At 41.0% G+C, this 21,206-nt stretch overlaps 1 protein-coding gene across 1 annotated transcript; it reads left to right on the top strand.

Moving 5' to 3' along the window:
• The first annotated feature begins 6,134 nt into the window (after nucleotides 1–6,134).
• LOC106581796 (uncharacterized) lies at nucleotides 6,135–20,982 on the top strand. The gene is made up of 10 exons (XM_014164113.3): nucleotides 6,135–6,762; nucleotides 6,860–7,276; nucleotides 7,367–7,463; nucleotides 7,691–8,898; nucleotides 9,338–9,625; nucleotides 9,831–9,927; nucleotides 13,301–14,210; nucleotides 14,353–14,422; nucleotides 14,685–14,859; nucleotides 17,357–20,982. The coding sequence occupies exons 4-10, from the start codon at nucleotides 8,580–8,582 to the stop codon at nucleotides 17,508–17,510; spliced, it is 2,013 nt and encodes a 670-aa protein (XP_014019588.1). The 5' UTR covers nucleotides 6,135–6,762; nucleotides 6,860–7,276; nucleotides 7,367–7,463; nucleotides 7,691–8,579; the 3' UTR covers nucleotides 17,511–20,982.
• Nucleotides 20,983–21,206: the final 224 nt, after the last annotated feature.

Below are 21,206 nucleotides of genomic sequence, written 5' to 3'. Positions count from 1 at the left end.
ATCTTACTGGCAGCAATATCCTTACCTGTGAAGCCCTTTTTGTGCAAAGCAATGATGACGGAGTGTGTTTCCTTGCAGGTAACCATGATTGACAGAGGAAGAACAATGATTCCAAGCATCACCCTCCTTTTGAAGCTTCCAGTCTGTTATTCAAACTCAATCAGCATGACAGAGTGATCTCCAGCCTTGTCCTCATCAACACTCACACCTGTGTTAACGAGAGAATCACTGACATGATGTCAGCTGGTCCTTTTGTGGCAGGGCCGAAATGCAGTGGAAATGTATTTTTGGGATTCAGTTCATTTGCATGGCAAATAGGGACTTTGCAATTAATTGCAATTCATCTGATCACTCTTCATAACATTCTGGAGTATATGCAAATTGCCATCATACAAACTGAGGCAAGCAGACTTTGTGAAAATTAATATTTGTGTCATTCTCAAAACTTTTGGCCACGACTGTAGATAGCACCTTTTTTACTAAGAGTGTATATGGGATAGTAGTACAGTATTCAAACTAGATTCGAACCTTCACCTTCTTCATAAAATCATATACACTGTCATAAATGCTCATTAAAAGAGTCAGATCATCAAAGTAATGTATAATGCCAGTGATACAGGCTAGGAGTAGAAAAGTGTTTGTGGGTAATAATGTGAATGAGGCCAGTCATTTTTCAGGCAGGTGATGTAACTAAAGCATTCTAAACCCAGAGAGCTGGGAGGGAGGGACACCGCCCTTTACTCTTTAGATGAGCCCTCTAACCTGCTGGCTCAACCTCAAACTGTCAACATGAATGATGCTCCATCTTAATGTCGGATCTCACTCAAGGTGAGGTCTCCCACACTGCACTCTACCGAGACGTTTAGCATTCAAGCCTCTATAAAACACCCTATATCTCTTTAGAATGCCCCCCCCCCCCCCACCCCCATTTTGCGCAGAATTGTAAACTCCCCCCTTTTATCTCCTGGTCCATCTATCTCTCCTCTCGCCCCTCACCCCAACTTGGATTTATTAGCTGCCATCTTTGGCCTGGAGAATGACCCCCACCTTAAACACATTTCAATGGAGCCAACACATTTATTTGGCAGATAAATCACTGCTTACCAAATGCTCACAGTGCAGAGAAGGTCAAAGTCATGGAAGGGATAAAAAGGAAATTACAGAGATAGTGAGTTCAGATGAGAGGTGCCAACACCAATGTAGCATGTAATGCACATCTCCCTGTGGGTGGTGGTGGCAAACTGGACCCACACCCCTTCACTTTTAGCTTGTCCTCTGTACATGAAACGGACTGAATAAGTTATTCAAAGAAAAATCAATTCAAAGTTTATTGGTCGCGTACAGTTTAGCAGGTGTTATAGCTGGTGCAGTGAAATGCTTATGTTACTAGTGCCTAACAATGCAGTAAAATGTCAAACAATTAAAATGTAAGGAAATAAAATAAAAAGGACAAGAAATCAAGAAATCTGGGACAAATCTGATTAACAACCCAAATAGCATATGTATAGCAGGGGATATATTTGAGTAAGCTATGTCAAGAATCCAGTGTATACTGTAAATATATATGTGGTGTGTATAAACAGTGTAACTAAAAGACAATGTACAGTAGTAGAAATATTATGAGCTATGTTGGGGATACAGTATTTAAATACACAATGTGAAACGGGAAGTGACCAGTGGTTCAATGTCTCTATAGCATGGGACAGCAGCGTTGGCTGTGTGTGTATGAGTGTGTGATAGCTTGTGTGTGTGTTTTGCGTGAGTGAGTGTGCATCACACGGTAGATGGCTAGTGATGGCTGTTCAACAGTCTATTCAGCACTGTTCAAAAGAGCAGGGACAAAGAACTATGACATGACCTGACCAACAATTGTGTTACATTACAGCCTCATTCTAAAATAGATTCAATTATTTTTCCCCCTCATCAATCTACCCCATAATGACAAAGAAAAAACAGGTTTTTAGAAATAAAAAACTGAAATATCAGTTTCTGGAGCAGGTTTTCATCAAGGACCTCTCTGTACTTTGCTCTGTTCATCTTTCTCTTGATCCTGACTTGTCTCCCAGTTCCTCCCACTGAAAAACATCCCCACAGCATGATGCTGCCACCACCACTATGCTTCACCGTAGGGATGGTATTGGCCAGGTGATGAGCGGTGCCTGGTTTCCTCTAAACGTGACGGTTGGCATTCAGGACAAATAGTTCAATCTTGGTTTCATCAGACCAGAGAATCTTGTTTCTCATGGTCTGAGAGTCCTTTAGATGCCATTTGGCAAACTCCAAGCGGGCTGTCATGTGCTTTTTACTGAAGAGTGGCTTCCGTCTGGCCACTCTACCATAAAGGCCAGATTGGTGGTTCCAAACATCTTCCATTTAAGAATGATGGAGGCCACTGTGTATGGGGACCTTCTGCAGATTTATTTTTTGGTACCCTTCCCCAGATCTGTGTCTCAACACAATTCTGTCTCGGAGCTCTACGGTCAATTCCTTCGACCTCATGGCTTGGTTTTTGCTCTGACATGCATTATCAACTGTGGGTCCTTATATAGACAGGTGTGTGCCTTTACAAATCATGTCCAATCAATTGAATTTACCACAGGTGGACTCCAATAAATTTGCAAAAATGTCTAAAAACCTGTTTTCGCTTTGTCATTATGGGGTATTGTGTGTAGATTGATGAAGGGGAAACATAAGTTAATCAATTTTAGAATAAGGCTGTAACGAAATGTGGAAAAAGTGAAGGGTCTGAATATTTTCAGAATGCACTGTATAAGCACACACATTGCTTCATGAGAACCAAAAGTTGAAATAATTTTGCATGATATTATCAGATAAGCTAAATAAAATTTAAAAAAAAATAATTCAGCATTGTCAATTGATCTAATGTCATTTCTTATCAATATTTTGGTCAAGTACCAGGTTAAACTAAATTAAATGTGCAGTCTTCCAACCTAATTCCATATGTACTGTTAATTAAGAGGGAACACAATATGATGGAAATTTGACTTGTCTGACCAACCAGCCAACTGGGCTGCTTATCCATGACCTCTGAACTCTTTAGATTTCCAGTTGGCTGGTGGAGGACAGCACCTTCACTTGACCCCTCGGCCTGTATGGTAATGCCATGTAGGGGGAGGGGCAGTTATTTGAGAGGAGAGAGGTCACACAACATGAGCTCAAGGCCAGTGTCCTCTAACTATGTACCAGCCTGCCTTAGCTATGTTTACACATCTTTGTATACAAACTACTGCCCTCTATTCCTTCATTGAACTCTAAGTCCATCCATCCGCCTATTTTGTTATCAATATTCTTAACATGCCTGCCAACAGTGTCTAACTGTATGCATACAGGCAGGCAGAACATATTCAAAGCCTTTGCAGCCATCTGTACATCTGTGTGAAGTGCTTAGAATTCAAATCGCAGGCTTCCTATATGCTGTGCACATAGATGTTATCAATCTACCATAACAGATACAGTAGCACAGATTTCCAGGCTGAGCTCCAAAAGCCTGTGAAAGCATTCAGGCTTTAGATGGGAGTGCTGTGATCAGAGTGGGGCTCAATTAGCTACTGTTGTGGGTGTTGGGATTGGGGCCGTCGGCCGAGTGGGGGCAAATCCTCTCCTCCAGGCCCAGCTGGGGGATTAGGAGGGTTTCCTGTCCCTTGGCTGAACCTTCAAACCCTGCCCAGATGTCCTAAACCACCCCTGAACTCGCTCTTAACTCTCTCAAGACAAAGCATTCAGGTGACACCTCTTATCTCAACGGCTCCCTCTTTTCTCTCTCTCTTGCTCAGCCTCTTAACGGCTTTCCCTGCCCTCTAGTCTTGAGAGAGGGTGTTCGGATTGTCGACTATCCCTCGACTGGACTCGCGGTCTGGGGTTCTGAAAGACTTAAGGATGGAAATGAGTCTCTTGGTCTCAATCCTCCGCTGCATGCCTGCTGCAAGGTGTTTAAGAATAGCTGACCAAGGTCGAGAGCCACTGACAAAGACATCCGCTATCTGTATGAAGTTAAATGAAGAAAGGAAAAGTTGGTCTGTATGTATACCCGCCTGTGACTCTGTTCAAGAATGTGTCTGTGACCGCGCTAACCTCATGCGGTGCAGGTCTTCAGAAGTTGGTGCAGGTCCTTGAGGAGTCTCGAGGGTGACCTTGCTCCAAAGGACAGACACTTGGCAGGGTAATGACCACCCAAAGGGAACCCTATTGATGTCTAAGAGGGCATGGAGAGATGAACGGATTAGGACTCCGGGTCAGATGCTGGGATTAGCATCCAAAATGGCTCTTATTATTTCTTACACATATTCCCAGAAAGGTCCATAGTATTTTCATGAAATGTCCAAGTATTTCCTTATAGACCTGAGATACCAAACTGTTTACACTGTTTAAGTAAGATGGAGGCTCTTACAGATGGGAATATAATAGCCCCATGTCTTCATCAAGGTTTGACAGTTTCAGTGTTGGATCAGTGCTACACATGCATGTATTCTTGTTTCCGTCACAATACAGTACACATCTTGCCCTGCCCTCACATTTAGCCAAATATATGTATATGTTATAATAAATCTTCCTCCATCTCTCTACAATATTCTCTGTTCTTTTTTAATTTGCTTTTCTTAATCCTCCTCTTCTATTTACCCTCGCCACCCTGCCTCTCCATCCCTTTATTTCTGCCCTCTTCTTCATTCCCTCCTCTCCCTTCTCCTCCTCCTCTCCCTCTGTCATTGCAGGGCAGTCAGAGTTTTAGGGACCCAGTGAGCTGTGAAATCGCGCAAATTGCTGTTGCTTACCGTCTGGCCCAGCGACAGAGGGAGAGAAAGAGAAAAGGAATGAGAGAAAAGAGGACAGAGAGAGAGATTTTCTGCTCCAACACTTCTGAACCTTTTCTGCCCCCCTTATTCAAACACACGGACACACAAGCACACGCACAGCTGCAAGACTGCATATCTCCCCCCTACCACCTCCATCTACTCTCAACATACAAGTCCTCCACCCCCCACGATAAGACACCTCCACCACTTTGCTTTAGTATCCGGGTCACAGAACAACTTGGTGAAGCAGCCTCAAGAGCGTTAAAACCCCTAGACCTGGGAGAGTCATTTCAGCCACTTCTAATGAAAAGAACGCTTCCCCTAACACCCAGGTCACAAAAAGGCTAAAAAAGAACATGCTGTGACTGTTTGCACTTGTGATGACTCCATGTTTTTTTCTATTTCAGTCAGACAGTAAGAACTAAGCAGGATATGTATACAGCATACCTGACTTTACCTCATATTGGTCCATCCTTCTAATGATCAAAAAATGTCCAAAGCTATAATTTTTCATGTTATATTTTTGGTTGTCTATTGTTAGACTTGTAATTCCACCCCAATCTACCCCATACTTTCTGCTCACAACAATTGATTTAGATTTCCATGCATATCCATAACCTGAAATGTTATGAGCCAGCAAACCACATTATATGGATATATGCACATCAATTTGTAAAGATATTCCCATAAAACTTTCTGGCTTTATTTTGATGATATAATGCACCTGTGCATATATGATGGACTGTGACCATCCGTCAAAGGCTGGTACCTACAGCAATGGAGCAATGGGCAACTTTCTTCCCTTATGTCCATATTATTTGCTGTATACTACCGTCATGTGGAGAAAAGCTGCTACTGCAAGTTAGCCCTTTTATTTCAATATTTGCAATGTCTCTATGCACACTAACAGGGCACCACACTCACACACACTGTCACTCCAACACTCACACAAACACTCACACATACATTTAAACTGACTCTACACACCGGCACGCCAACTCACATGCAAGCTGCTGCTACTCTGTCTATCGTATATCCCGTTGCCTAGTCCCCTTACCCTTATACCTATCTACCTCCATCACTCCAGAATCCCTGCACATGCATAGTATTGGAACTGACTTTTTTAATATTTCCTGTATATAGTATGCCTACTTACTTGCTTAATTGTGTATTTCGTATTTCTTATTAGTATTTCTCGTGTGTTCCTTTCTAGTGATACATTGTTATTGATTATTGCATTGTTGGGGTTTGAGTTTGCAAGAAAGGCATTTCACTGTACTTGCGCATGTGACTTAAAACTTGAAACAAAATCAGTATTGAGTTAGCTACCACTAGACGACGCTGTGACTTCGCCACCACCTTTAAAATACATGCGGAAGTGAATGTTGTTTGGAGATAATCAACATGAACTGGGTCTGTTGTCTTATTTTCTTTGGTATTAACGTGTTCTTTTGAAATACCGCCGGTTCGTTCTCTTACCAATTTGTTGTTATCTCATCACCTGTGTTAGAAGCTGTCGGCTAACACTGCTTGGTGCACATGCAGTCTTTAGTGGCCGGCTTTCATGTTGAAAAAAAAATGAATTATTTCCATAGTAGAGCAACGTTCAACTTTTTGCAAAATGAAGACGACGCTCGTGCAGTCGAACATGCAGTTAGAACAGCGATACATACTGTTGTGAGTGTTATTTCTAGTATCAACAGTGCCAAAATACAAGAATATCAAAGTAAGTTGGCCGAGAAGGACAAAGAAAACGAAACGCTGAAACGCAAAGTTAAAACAGCAGAACGAGAGATCACAGCATTGCGAGGCTCCTTTGAATTTTCTGGAAATGAATGTCATCTAGTCAGGTCAAGCACTTATACACTTTCACCAGAAATGCAAAGAGGGAAACCAATTTGCAATGAAAACGAGGTGTCAAGCAGAGCTGATTGGAGAATAGATTTCCCCAGTGAGTATTGTCCCGATTGATTTTTATCCCAATATTTAACTCTGACATACACTTACCAACCCCTGCTTTTGTCCAAATATCTTTGTTTTGATCACAGGTCTTGGTGGAAGGACTCCTCCACAGGTTTTTTCCCAGTGCAAAGACACAGCTCTTCCCACTGGGGCATCAACTATTTATATGTCCCATCACCAGAACCCTATCTCCCATTCTGCAGAAGAGTCTGGGCTTTTAGCAGAGCGAACCAGAGGCCAGTCCCCATCACCCAGTCCAGTCACCAGACCAGTGATAAAAGAGGAGCCCTCTGACATTGAGACATTCTACATTAAATGGGAGATGAGTGAGGAGGGCATTGGGGAACAACGGGAGGGCCTAGGCCCGACAGACGTCCTGGGAAAAGATTACGAAGCCCAGCAGAGGGGTGGAACTCCAACCACGCAAAGAGACGGAACTCACCCTGTTGCTGGTAGCCAGAGTGGACATGAGTATGGGGAGAGACCAACCAGGCATCTGAAAAGTATGCATGTGAAATTATTAAATTATAAAAAATAAAAAAAATCAGGTTTAACAGGATCATGCCAATGACAATATGGTTCTATTGTCTCAGGGAGGCTGTCAAGCGCAGAGACACAGCGGAGGTTCAGAGAGCGAGTCCGTGCTGACCCTGAGAAGTTCCGGGCCTACAAGGAGAAGGAACGACGCAGGTAAATAGGTTACAGTACCTTTCACTACCACCGTCTGGGTGTCCACCTTCAATACAGTCTTGATGAGAATATTGACATTAACGTGAATACAATTTATCTTAAGTCCATTGTCCTGCATGAAGGCGTTCATTTCATAGACATTTGAAAACAGAGCATGCAATATGTTTAATGTTATGATCATGTGTATTTGTTATAATATGTGTTCATACTCACACCTTTTTTTTCAGGAATCAGCAGAGGAAGGTGTCAATATCAGATTTACCTGAAGAGACACGCAGATTGAAGAGAGAGGCCTGGAGAGAAGCATCCAGACGCTGTCGTGCCCGCAAAATGTCCTCCCTCCAGACGAACCTCACACAGCCCTGCCACCTCCCCCAGAACACAGAGACACCTGGGTGGACAAGGGGACACTGCAGGGGCAGGCAGTAGGGTGGAATTCGTTGGGGGGATTAGGCCTGCACAGATGAGTTTAGGCTACTGAATAAAGATGGGGATTTGGGGATCATAATTATTGATATCTCCTTTGTTGAGGGAATGATTTCTGTATCATATTCTAACAATCCAGTTATTCAATTAATTGGTTGGGGCTGTTAATGTTTTATGTTTATTTATTTTTTTAGAAATGTCAATAAATTAGTTCACATTGTACACCTATTGCTATTTGATTATTCACGGATTTACCACTAGATGGTGCTGTGATTGAGCCACCGCAAACATTTGACACGTGACGCGCGCGTTCAACGCGGCGGAAGTGAACTGCGAGGTAAACATTTAGCTGTAATACAGTTGCTCTCTAAAACATGTCAAATTAATGTTTTATGAAAGTGCCTTAGAAATACCACACTTTAGTTCGCTTTCTCTCTTCGATAATATTGTTACTGAAGTGTTACAAACTGACACACATCGGTAAAGTTGTTGGCTGCTGTTTAGCCAGCTGAGCTAGCTAGTGACGTTAACGTTACAGTGCCACAGACAAAAGGGTTAGCTAGCTAGTTATCAGTATCTTTGGTATTGCTGCTTCATTCTCAGTGACTTGGCCAATTTAGCAAGCTAGGTAACGCTAGCCTGTGTGGGTGATTTTTTTACCTTTTTTTTTTTTATCTCCCTAGTAGAGCAATGAATTCCTTTTTACAAAACGAAGAAAACGCTCGTGCAGTGGAAAATGCTATCAGAAAAGCGGTAAATACTGTCATGGATGTTATTTACAATATGAACAGCAGCACAATACTGGAATATGAAAGGAAGGTGGCCGAGAGGGACAAAGAAAATGAAACGCTTAAATGTAAGCTTAAAAAAGCTGAAGACGAATTAACAGCATTTCGAGTAGGCCTATCCTTTGAATTTTCTGCACTTTCACCAGGAAGAGATTTTGGGAAACCGATGTGCAATGAGAACGAGGTGGGAAGCGAAACTGATTGGAGAATGGATTTCCCCAGTGAGTAGCTCTGTCCTAATTGCTTGGTTATCAGTAGTTCATAATACTTTACATTCCCACTCAGGTCACCGGTGCATAAATGTCAGTGTGTACATCATCATAGACACTATGATATCATGATGAATGCATTCATAGTTGATTTCCCCCATATGCTAAAGTTATGCCCTTGCCAATACTGGGAGAAATCTGGTACATGACAGAAAATGTTTTCCATGAGGTCATGTAGCTAACTACCCTACTTGCCTCAGTATATGTTCTGCAGATTATTATTGTGTACTAGGTACTGCCCCATTTAGCATGGCGACACCTATGATGAGACATCATCTTGTTCATGGTAACTGATCTGCTGGTAAAGGCTACTTGAACATGTCTATGCCCAAACCTGGCCAGTTTGAGACCAACCCCAGCTTTAGATATAATGTATTTGTTTCAATCTCAGGTCTCAATGCAGGGACTCCTGGGCTTTCAGCAGAGAGAACCAGAGGCCAGTCCCCATCAGCCAGTCCAGTCACCAGCCCAGTGATAAAAGAGGAGCCTGCTGACACTGGGTCCTTCTACATCAAATGGGAGATGAGTGAGGAGAGCATTGCGGAACAACAGGAGGGCTTAGGCCCGATGCACGTCTTGGGGAAAGAGTCTGATGGAACGTCTTCTGTTGCTGGTAGCCAGAGTCCAGGCGATAGACGTTCAGAACTGTCTGAGGAGACATCGACAGAGCGTGTGAAAAGTATGCTTGTGTGTTTTGTCTCTGTCCTCTTCTGTTTGTTGTTGTTTTTTTATAGTGGAGTGGTGAGGGGATTGTAAAGTTGTAAGGGGTCTTATGGATTTAAAAACAACTGTCTGCGATGAAGTTCATGGTAAAATCCAAGTTAATTTTAGGTTTAAGAGGATCATGCCAATAACAATACGGTTCTATTGTCTCTTGACATCAGGGAGGCTGTCAAGCGCAGAAACACAGCGGCAATACAGAGAGAGAATCCGTGCTGACCCTGAGAAGTTGCGGGCCTACAAGGAGAGGGCAAAATGCAGGTATGACCTTTCATCCACACAGTCTGGCTGTCCAAAATGTCACTTAAATTGTGATTCAATGCACAATTAGCCCAGCGTCGTCCGGGGTAGGCCGCCATTGTAAATAAGAATTTGTTCTTAACTGACTTGTCTAGTTAAAGGTTACATACACACCACACTGACCAAAAAGTTATTTTTTTGGAATTTACGCATGTCCTCATTACCAGTAAAACATCAAAACCTATTTATTTCACTTACTTGCTGTGCTGTTTCGTTGTTTATTTGTTCAGTCGTGTCTTTCTCAACCAGGATTTCTCATACTATGAAACACTGTTTGGGTCTTTGCGTGTTAAATAACACTATTTGAAGTGTCAAATAAACTTGTTGACCAATCAGGACCTGAACATGACTGCACGTCACATAATAATTTAACGCGTTCATAAATTTTTTACATAGTGTAATCAATGTATACTAACTATCACTCGTATTTCATATGTCACAACGATTCATTGATACGTATGCTATGATGCTGGTAAAGTTGTCTCGCGCACCTACAGTGCTGGTCATAAAAGCTAGCTAGCTTATGTATGCAAACAATGTTCTTCCCCAAAAACATAGCAAAACGTTTCAGTAGCTATAGTTAGCTAGCTAACTATATAGCTAGGTGTCATCATCTGACATAACCCCAAGACAGTTCTGATTAATGGTGGTCAGACCCATCTATGTGAAGCTAGCCACAATAAGGATTAGCCACAATAGTCTACTTTGCGGTTAGCCTTCAAAATAAAAGTATAATTGACAGTGATGCAAATTTAATACAAATAGTAGAATTATGCCATAATTGAATAGATCATGCTAAATGAGGTTGGAATGTTGTTATATAAAATCAACAGAAGACAATAATTTGTTAATTTGACAAATCTGTTGAAATCACACTGGATGTATTAAAATTTAGAATTGCATTGGGGGCATACTTATTTCACTGTACAGCCTTACCCCATGTCATTGATCCACAATCCATAGGTATCAGTCTACTCAGTAACACCCAGAGAACATTAGCATCGTAGCTCTTATTGCGGTACTCTGAAACAACTGTGAATTGAGCCACATTTATTGTCAATCTACGTGAACACTATTCCTGAGGAAAAACAATTCTGCATGGATGTTTGAGTCTGATAACTCTGAGGAGGACGTAAAAAAATATCTTGGGTATTGAGTAGACTGATACCTCATTTCATTGATCCCCAATCCTTAGGTAAAGCTGTACAGTGCAATATGAATGTTAATACACACAATAGGTTGACTGGGGAGGTGTTTTCACAGTCCCGCGATTAGAGCTACAATGCTATTATTTGTGTAAAATCTTCACATTTGTGTTCTGTGGGTATCACCGAGTAGACTGGTACCCCATTTCATTGATTCACATTCCAACCTTGTTTAACATTATTTAGTCTAAATATGGCATGATTCCACCTTCTGCATCACTTTCAAAGATGTACTTTTATTTTAAAGGCAAACTGCAAATTCCACTATTGTGCTTAATCCTTATTGTGGCTAGCTTCACTACACATAACCTGGGTCCGCGGTCCGGTTGCGCGTCACTAGCCAGATGAAGTTAGCTGGCTGCTTATAACGTTAGCTTTGGGCAACAGGGTTAAGTAGCTGGCTAGCTATTTATTTTCATGAACTGAAGTTCAGTTTCAATAGGCGAACAACAAGTGGCTACCTAGCTAATACTTACTCATAAGTATTCTAAAATCATTGCTAAGAATAATGAAAATGACTGCAATTTGTACTGGTCATTGTTTTCAGGCTGGTTGTATTGGTGCTAGCTAGGTACCAAGCTAAAGCTAGCTACCCCAGAAGTTGTGGTTGAACAAATAATGCTTTATTACCAACGCGCTATTGTAAACACATCGTTTGTGGCTGGTGTTTGCTTGTTTGCAGACTTTTTTTTGTACAGCTTTGACAGTGCTACTGATAGTAGTGGTGGCGCTTGGCTTGCATGTGCAAATTCAGAACACACAACATTCTATAATAGAACTGTTATTTGACGTGTCAAATTAAAAGCTTATTTAACGTGTCAAATAGTGTTATTTGACGTATTTTTTTGACACACAAAGACCCAAACGGTGTTCCATAGTATGTCGTGAAGCTAATACCAGTGATGCTATTACTGTGTAACTCTGGTAGGGCAACTTGTGTACCAGTGCTTGACCAGTTGGCGAAAGCCAACATCACCCACAACAGAGAACGGTTGATTGTCAAGGGGCAATGAATTCCATTATCTTGGCGTCAATGGATTTCGCCTTTGAGTTGTCTCTCTGAAATGTTCTTACTCTTTGAAATGACTGCTCGACTTGTTGACTGCTTGATCCACACAGCAGACATTGTGGGCTAGGTTAGGAATGCTGTGTTGCACGTGTAGCGCAAAATTTTACGTGGCGTCATTACGCCATGCACCTACGTTATATAGGTATGTACGTCAGCTTTGACATTGGTTTTACACATCAGCGTTAAACTAGACATCAGGCTGATACCATGTTGGCATTTTTAGCTAATATCGTCCAATTCCGATATGTTCACCGATATATCGTGCATCTCTAATTACAGTATGGGACATTTTTTGAAGGCGGGAAAACAATACTGTAATCTTCCATAATATAAAGCTTGCTGTTATATTACTTTAACATTACTGTACTTCACATAAAAACATATTTACTGTTAAGAGCGTTGGGCCAGTAAACAAAAGGTCGCTGGTTCAAATCCTCGAGCTGACTAGGTGAAAAATCTGTCTGTGTCCTTGCGCAAGGGACTTAACCCTAATTGATCCTTTAAGTCACTCTGGATAAGAGCGTCTGATAAATGACAATTGTGTTAAAATCAACAGTGCTTCATGTCGGGAGACACTCAGATATTTTTATTCAAATATTTTAATAGATATTTTAAAAAGCATTGATTGTCACGAAAGATCTGCGTACAGTATAAATGGAAAAGGTTTATGGTCTAACCAGACACTATGTTGAGCAAATTCAGCTCAGATGTCTTGGTTCCGATGCGACAGGCAGGATACGCTTCTGTCAGTAGATCCCTATCAAAGAGACTCTTAACACCTATTCTTGGACTGTCAACAGTGAAAGAACAGTACAAAATGATCCACCTTGTTGCTAATGAGGACATGACAAATGGTCAAATTTCAAAGAAAATGGACTTTTACAAGAGCCTCCCATCATCATTATCAATAATTCTCTACCAGGATTCATTGGAGATACCAAATCCTCTTGGCTCAGGCAAAAATAAACATATAATAACATATTGGCTTTGTATAGCACTGTGAACACTTGCCACACAAGCAACCATCAATTTATCCCATGCAATTGGTATTGCTTTTTAGGGAGGATGATGATGATGATGAGGATTGGATCAGCAACTTTCATGTCCCTTGGCAGCAGACACCTGAAAGCCTCAGGCGAGCCATTGCAGAGGGACGAAGAGTCGAGGCGGCAGATAGGCGGCTGATGGTGAGGATCACCGTTGATGCAATGCGTGTACACTGCCTCAACCCCAACAAGAAAGTATGTTCAGAAATTGCCAAAACTATAGTTTCAGAATATCCAGAGAGCTTTGCAGACCTGTCAAAAGAAGGGGAACTGCTTAGCAGAAGGTACTCCTCCTTGCTCACCCAAATAAAGACCAGAGTGGAGCATGTGAACCGGAACACTGAAAATAGAATACGCAGACCCAAGACGAGCAAAAAAGGGGAAAACGGCAACAGACAAGTCAAAACAGCAAGAACAAAAGTGGACAGTTATGGGTGCATCAACTGGCACCCACAGGACCTTCCGGAAGGAGAGACTCCTGACTCCCTGGAAAATAAGAGACAGATTATGGCCACCATTTTCAACAGTGCAAGCCCCAGAGGTGTGGACAGGGGAGACGTGGATGAATTCATGAGGCTTACGTACATTAACCAACGCCACATGATAAATGCATGGCCAGCCCCAAGCATTGGTGACGTCAAGGAACAATGGCCTTTTCTTTTTACCAAGAGATGGCTCTGCGCCCACTTCCACATGCTCACTGGAGTTGAGATCGACCGCTGCCTCAGGGACTCTCTCCAGAGCAAAGGAAAGACCATTGTCAATTTCTTCCGAAGTCAGAAACCCAACTGGAGGAGAGGCATCCAAAGTCTCCTCAATGACATTGAAGGTGACGTCAGTGGAAACCTCACAGCCTGTGCTGCCATTCTTCTGGTGCTGTCCCACTTCAGAGAGAAAGAGGACTCTCTCTTCCTCTTGGCTGATGTAAGTTATTGTGTGTGTGATTTTTTTCAAAAAAAACGTAATCTGATTGTTTTATACTGGGACTATATACATTATACTGTGCTTTTACACACATGATTGATCATATCAGGATTCAACAACCTTCTTTTTGTGTTTAATGTAGGTGAATGACACACAGATGGATGTAGAGTCTCAGTTGCATTTGCCGGCCACTCCAAGACTTATCATGCTTGGTAATGACAACATTTTGTGTATGGACTGGAGATGATCATATTCATAACTCAGATTATGTCGACGGTGGGGCTAGATAAACCACCAGAAATACATACTGGTACTTAACTTCATAATGTTAATACTGCACAGAAGAATAGAACAATAAGATGAATTCTAGCCTAATACTGTAATCTTTAATTGTGGTGGAACAGAAATATATTGTGTAGGCTTATATTAAAAAAATATCTTGTGTAACACAATCATTATTACTGTATACTACAGGGAGTTCCCTGCTGGCTTCATCTAAGTGGATGGTGTCGATCGAGGGGAGAGTGGTCTGTGTTTTGGAAAATCAGTCCGACTTTGCTGCTGCCCTCTCTGTGCTCTTCGGATGTTTCTACGTGTTCAATACAGAGTACCAGGAGACAGCCTCAGCAACACTGGAGCTTATTCAGAGGCAAGTATTGAACATTTATTGATCCAGCACTTACATTTGTCTTGCATGCCTTGCAGTTAACCTCTATGGGCTAGGTGGGACGCTTGCGTCCCACCTACTCAACAGCCAGTTGAATCCTGTGGTGCGTTATTCAAATACCTTAGATATGATATTACTTCAATTTTTCAAAAATATGACTATTTTACACCATTTTAAAGATAAGACTCTCGTTAATCTAACCACACTGTCCGATTTCAAAAAGGCTTTACAACGAAAGCAAAACATTAGATTATGTCAGCAGAGTACCCAGCCAGAAATAATCAGACACCCATTTTTCAAGCTAGCATATAATGTCACATAAACCCAAACCACAGCTAAATGTAGCACTAACCTTTGATGATCTTCATCAGATGACAACCCTAGGACATTATGTTATACAATACATGCATGTTTTGTTCAATCAAGTTCATATTTATATCAAAAACCAGCTTTTTACATTAGCATGTGACTAGCATTCCCACCGAACACTGCCGGTGAATTTACTAAATTACTCACGATAAACGTTCACAAAAAGCATAACAATTATTTTAAGAATTATAGATACAGAACTCCTCTATGCACTCGATAAGTCCGATTTTAAAATAGCTTTTCAGTGAAAGCACATTTTGCAATATTCTCAGTAGATAGCCCGGCATCACAGGGCTAGCTATTTAGACACCCAGCAAGTTTAGCACTCATCAAAGTCAGATTTACTATAAGAAAAATGTTATTACCTTTGTTGTCTTCGTCAGAATGCACTCCCAGGACTTCTAATTCAATAACAAATGTTGGTTTGGTCAAAAATAATCCATCGTTATATCCAAACAGCGGCGTTTTGTTCGTGCGTTCTAGACACTATCCTAAAGGGTAAATAAGGGTGACGAGCATGGCGCAATTCGTGACAAAAGAATTCTAAATATTCCATTACCGTACTTCGAAGCATGTCAACCGCTGTTTAAAATAAATTTTTATGCCATTTTTCTCATAAAAAAGCGATAATATTCCGACCGGGAATCTGCGTTTAGATAAACAGACAAAGGAAAAGAAAGCATTCTGTCGAAGCGGGCACGCGCCTAAGCCCATAGTACTCTGAGTGGCCACTTGCCAAAAGCGATAAAGTGTTTCAGCTAGAGCCTGCCTCGATATCGTTCAACTTTTTCCTGGGCTCTGAGACCCTATGGAAGACGTAGGAAGTTTCACGTTATTGCACAGATCCTGATTCTTCAATAAAAAGAGCCAAGATGAAACACTACTTCTCAGACAGGCCACTTCCTGCTTGAAATCTTCTCAGGTTTTGGCCTGCCATAGGAGTTCTGTTATACTCACAGACACCATTCAAACAGTTTTAGAAACTTTAGGGTGTTTTCTATCCAAAGCCAATAATTATATGCATATTCTAGTTACTGGGCAGGAGTAGTAACCAGATTAAATCGGGTACGTTTTTTATCCAGCCGTGTCAATACTGCCCCCTAGCCCTAACAGGTTAAATTACATTTCGTCTTTGCGCATCTCAGTGTTGAGACTCTTACCTAGTGTTACAAAGGGAGGGTATATTACTGGAAACTTTTGTTTACCAGTAAACTGACAGATTTTTGGTATCTTTCAAGGATTTTATGTAATCTATTACAATTCATATAGTGGCTCTTTTGGGTACCTGAGATTATCACAGGTGTCTGTAATTATCTCTGGCCCTCTGTGTGGCCTTATCACATGTAAATATATGAAATAATTAAAGAAGATTATTTTAAAATAGAAAAACAAAGCTGTAAAACATCCTAAATATAAACCATCAATTTAGTGAATACCATTGGTGTTTCATATGAGGGTTTCAGCATGAAGTATCCTTCATATATTTTTTACACACTTATTTTACTATGTCAGTATTTTTTTTAATTAATTTTTTTAACTTAACTAGGCAAGTCAGTTAAGAACAAATTCTTATTTTCAATGGCGGCCTAGGAACAGTGGGTTAACTGCCTTGTTCAGGGGCAGAACGACAGATTTTTACCTTTTCAGCTCGGGGATTCGAACTTGCAACTAGTCCAACGCTCTAACCCCTAGGCTACCTGCCGCCCCGTATGTATTTGTTGTCAATGTTTTGGCGTCACACTGGTGGCAGTTGTAAAAAAGTAAATCGTTGGAAGTTGCAGAGTTAACTGAAAATAATGCCAACGTTGATTAGATGCTTTTTTCATTAATTAGGCTATTTTCTCTTGAACCATATCTACTAGAAACTCATGGATAATATGTATACAGATATAAAAAAAACTAATACTATATATGAATACATATATTTTTATTCAAGTATAAATTACCAAAGTTACAATAGATTGCCATACATTTTCTCTTAATTACCAAAATTACAGAAGATTCCGTTAGATTTCTAAATTACCCGTAGCTTTGCAACCCGAATTGAAAGAGTTGTGAAAGCAATGCCTGATTGCCTGGATTGACTAACGCTTCTATGTTGACTGTTTAGGTTTCTAGTAGGGATCAACCCAAATGAAGGAACCAAATGCTCTTCATACCTTGATTCAGAAGCCGGGGTGAGCCGCAGGACTGGAAGAGTTGTGCAAAGGAAGGCCGATGCAGTTGCCACCTTCCTCAAAGACCTGACTGAATTTGAATGGTAGAACCAGTTTCATAGGAGATGCAAACACACAAACAAGGATGCACATACAGTGGGGCAAAAAAGTATTTAGTCAGCCACCAATTGTGCAAGTTCTCCCACTTAAAAAGATGAGAGAGGCCTGTAATTTTCATCATAGGTACACGTCAACTATGACAGACAAAACGAGGAGAAAAAATCCAGAAAATCACATTGTAGGATTTTTAATGAATTTATTTGCAAATTATGGTGGCAAATAAGTATTTGGTCACCTACAAACAAGCAAGATTTCTGGCTCTCACAGACCTGTAACTTCTTCTTTAAGAGGCTCCTCTGTCCTCCACTCGTTACCTGTATTAATGGCACCTGTTTGAACTTGTTATCAGTATAAAAGACATCTGTCCACAACCTCAAACAGTCACACTCCAAACTCCACTATGGCCAAGACCAAAGAGCTGTCAAAGGACACCAGAAACAAAATTGTAGACCTGCACCAGGCTGGGAAGACTGAATCTGCAATAGGTAAGCAGCTTGGTTTGAAGAAATCAACTGTGGGAGCAATTATTAGGAAATGGAAGACATACAAGACCACTGATAATCTCCCTCGATCTGGGGCTCCACTCAAGGTCTCACCCCGTGGGGTCAAAATCATCACAAGAACGGTGAGCAAAAATTCCAGAACCACACGGGGGGACATAGTGAATGACCTGCAGAGAGCTGGGACCAAAGTAACACACTACGCCGCCAGTGACTCAAATCCTGCAGTGCCAGACGTGTCCCCCTGCTTAAGCCAGTACATGTCCAGGCCCGTCTGAAGTTTGCTAGAGAGCATTTGGATGATCCAGAAGAGGATTGGGAGAATGTCATATGGTCAGATGAAACCAAAATATAACTTTTTGGTAAAAACTCAACTTGTCGTGTTTGGAGGACAAAGAATGCTGAGTTGCATCCAAAGAACACCATACCTACTGTGAAGCATGGGGGTGGAAACATCATGCTTTGGGGCTGTTTTTCTGCAAAGGGACCAGGACGACTGATCCGTGTAAAGGAAAGAATGAATGGGGCCATGTATCGTGAGATTTTGAGTGAAAACCTCCTTCCATCAGCAAGGGCATTGAAGATGAAACGTGGCTGGGTCTTTCAGCATGACACTGATCCCAAACACACCGCCCGGGCAATGAAGGAGTGGCTTCGTAAGAAGCATTTCAAGGTCCTGGAGTGGCCTAGCCAGTCTCCAGATCTCAACCCCATAGAAAATCTTTGGAGGGAGTTGAAAGTCCGTGTTGCCCAGCGACAGCCCCAAAACATCACTGCTCTAGAGGAGATCTGCATGGAGGAATGGGCCAAAATACCAGCAACTGTGTGTGAAAACTTTGAAGACTTACAGAAAACGTTTGACCTGTGTCATTGCCAACAAAGGGTATATTAACCTCTTGGGGCTAGGTGGGACGCTAGCGTGCCACCCGTGGTGCACTCCATCAACAGCAGGTGCATTTCAAGAGCGGCAAATTTGAATCCAAATAAATGTCAAAATTCAAATTTTTCAAATATACAACTATTTTACACCATTTGAAAGATAAACATCTCCTTAATCTAACCACGTTTTACGATTTCAAAAAGGTTTTACGGCGAAAGCATAAATTTAGAGTATGTTAGGACAGTACATTTACAAGAGTTGTGTGTAATGTTTTGTCAAGTCAAAGACAGGGTCACCAAAACCATAAAACCAGCTAAAATGATGCACTAACCTTTTACAATCTCCATCAGATGACACTCCTAGGACATTATGTTAGACAATGCATGCATTTTTAGTTCTATCAAGTTCATATTTATATCCAAAAACAGCGTTTTACTATGGCATTGATGTTGAGGAAATCGTTTCCCTCCAATAACCGGCAGTCAAGTCAGCGTAACAAATTAAATAATTAAAATTAGAAAACATTGGTAAAATATTATATTGTCATTTAAAGAATTATAGATTTACATCTCTTGAACGCAATCAACTTGCCAGATTTAAAAATAACCTTACTGGGAAATCACACTTTGCAATAATCTGAGCACTGCGCCCAGAAAAATACGCGTTGCGATACAGACTAGACGTCATGTTGGGGAGATCTAAAATCGAAAATACTATGTAAATAATCCATTACCTTTGATTCTCTTCATCAGATGTCACTTCCAGGTATCACAGGTCCATAACGAATGTAGTTTTGTTCAAAAAAGCTCATCATTTATGTCCAAAAATCTCCGTCTCGTTAGCACATGATGTAAGCCAGCCGGACTTCTCGTCATGAACGAGGGGAAAAAATATATTTCCGTTCGTTCAAACATGTCAAACGTTGTATAGCATAAATCATTAGGGCCTTTTTTAACCAGAACATGAATAATATTCAAGGTGGACGAATGCATACTCTTTTATAACGTATTGGAACGAGGGTACCCAACATGAACTCGCGCGCCAGGTGTCTAATGGGACATCATCTTTCCATGGCTCTTGTTCGGTCAGATCTCCCTCCAGAAGACTCAAAACACTTTGTAAAGGCTGGTGACATCTAGTGGAAGCAATAGGAAGTGCCAAAATATTCCTAAACCCCTTCGTTTTTCAATGGGATAGGTTTAAAGTCAATACAACACATCAGGTATCCACTTCCTGTCAGAAAATGTCTCAGGGTTTTGCCTGCCAAATGAGTTCTGTTATACTCACAGACACCATTCAAACAGTTTTGGAAACTTTAGAGTGTTTTCTATCCATATATAATAAGTATATGCATATTCTAGTTACTGGGTAGGATTAGTAACCAGATTAAATCGGGTACATTTTTTTTATCCAGACGTGCAAATGCTGCCCCCTAGACCCAACAGGTTAACAAAGTATTGAGATAAACTTTTGTTATTGACCAAATACTTATTTTCCACCATCATTTGCAAATAAATTCATTAAAAATCCTACAATGTGATTTTCTGTATTTTTTTTTCTCGCATTTTGTCTGTCATAGTTGAAGTGTACCTATGATGAAAATTACAGGCCTCTCTCATCTTTTTAAGTGGGAGAACTTGCACAATTGGTGGCTGACTAAATACTTTTTTGCCCCACTGTACATGATGCATAGCTTCAAATGTTGTAATGTTGCTCTTGTTTAATATCAACCAATCACCACTACAGATTGCAATTGAGTTCTATCATGATATGCATCTTGGAATATTTGTCCTATGTTTCTGTTGGCTGGCCCTGTCTGTGATGGGGTAACGTGATTTTATAACTTATGTTATGATCTAAATGATTACCGGAAGTGTTTTTTTTTTTTTGTTGACAGATTTCTTTAAGACGTTTTGTTGACTTACTGTAAACAAAATCAGTGTGATAAATTCAGTTTTGTTCGGAACGAGTTCCCATTTCACTACAGTGTTAAAGGGGCAGTGAAGTTAAACTTGATTTTCCTGCTTTTTGTAATATTTCCACACAATGAGGTTGAAATAAAACTCAGAAATTGTGTAAATGATGCCTGTTTTGTGTAAGAGCTATTTGAAAATTGCCTGGAATATAAGCCTGTTCAGGTAGGATGGAACTTTTGGCCCACATCATGACGTCACAATGTGATCTGATTATAATAGACAATTGATTGTTCATCTGGGTAAGGAGGATGGTCTAGAACCCACCCATCAGCCAATCAGGTCTGTGTATGTAAATACTGTATCTTCAAATGTGTTTCCTAACGCCCAT

The sequence above is a fragment of the Salmo salar genome, chromosome 02 (assembly GCF_965601325.2).
Source record: "Salmo salar chromosome 02, fSalSal1, whole genome shotgun sequence".
Lineage (NCBI taxonomy): Eukaryota > Metazoa > Chordata > Actinopteri > Salmoniformes > Salmonidae > Salmo > Salmo salar.
The sequence above is the reverse complement of the archived record's forward strand: the minus strand, read 5'-3'. Positions and strand labels throughout refer to the sequence as shown.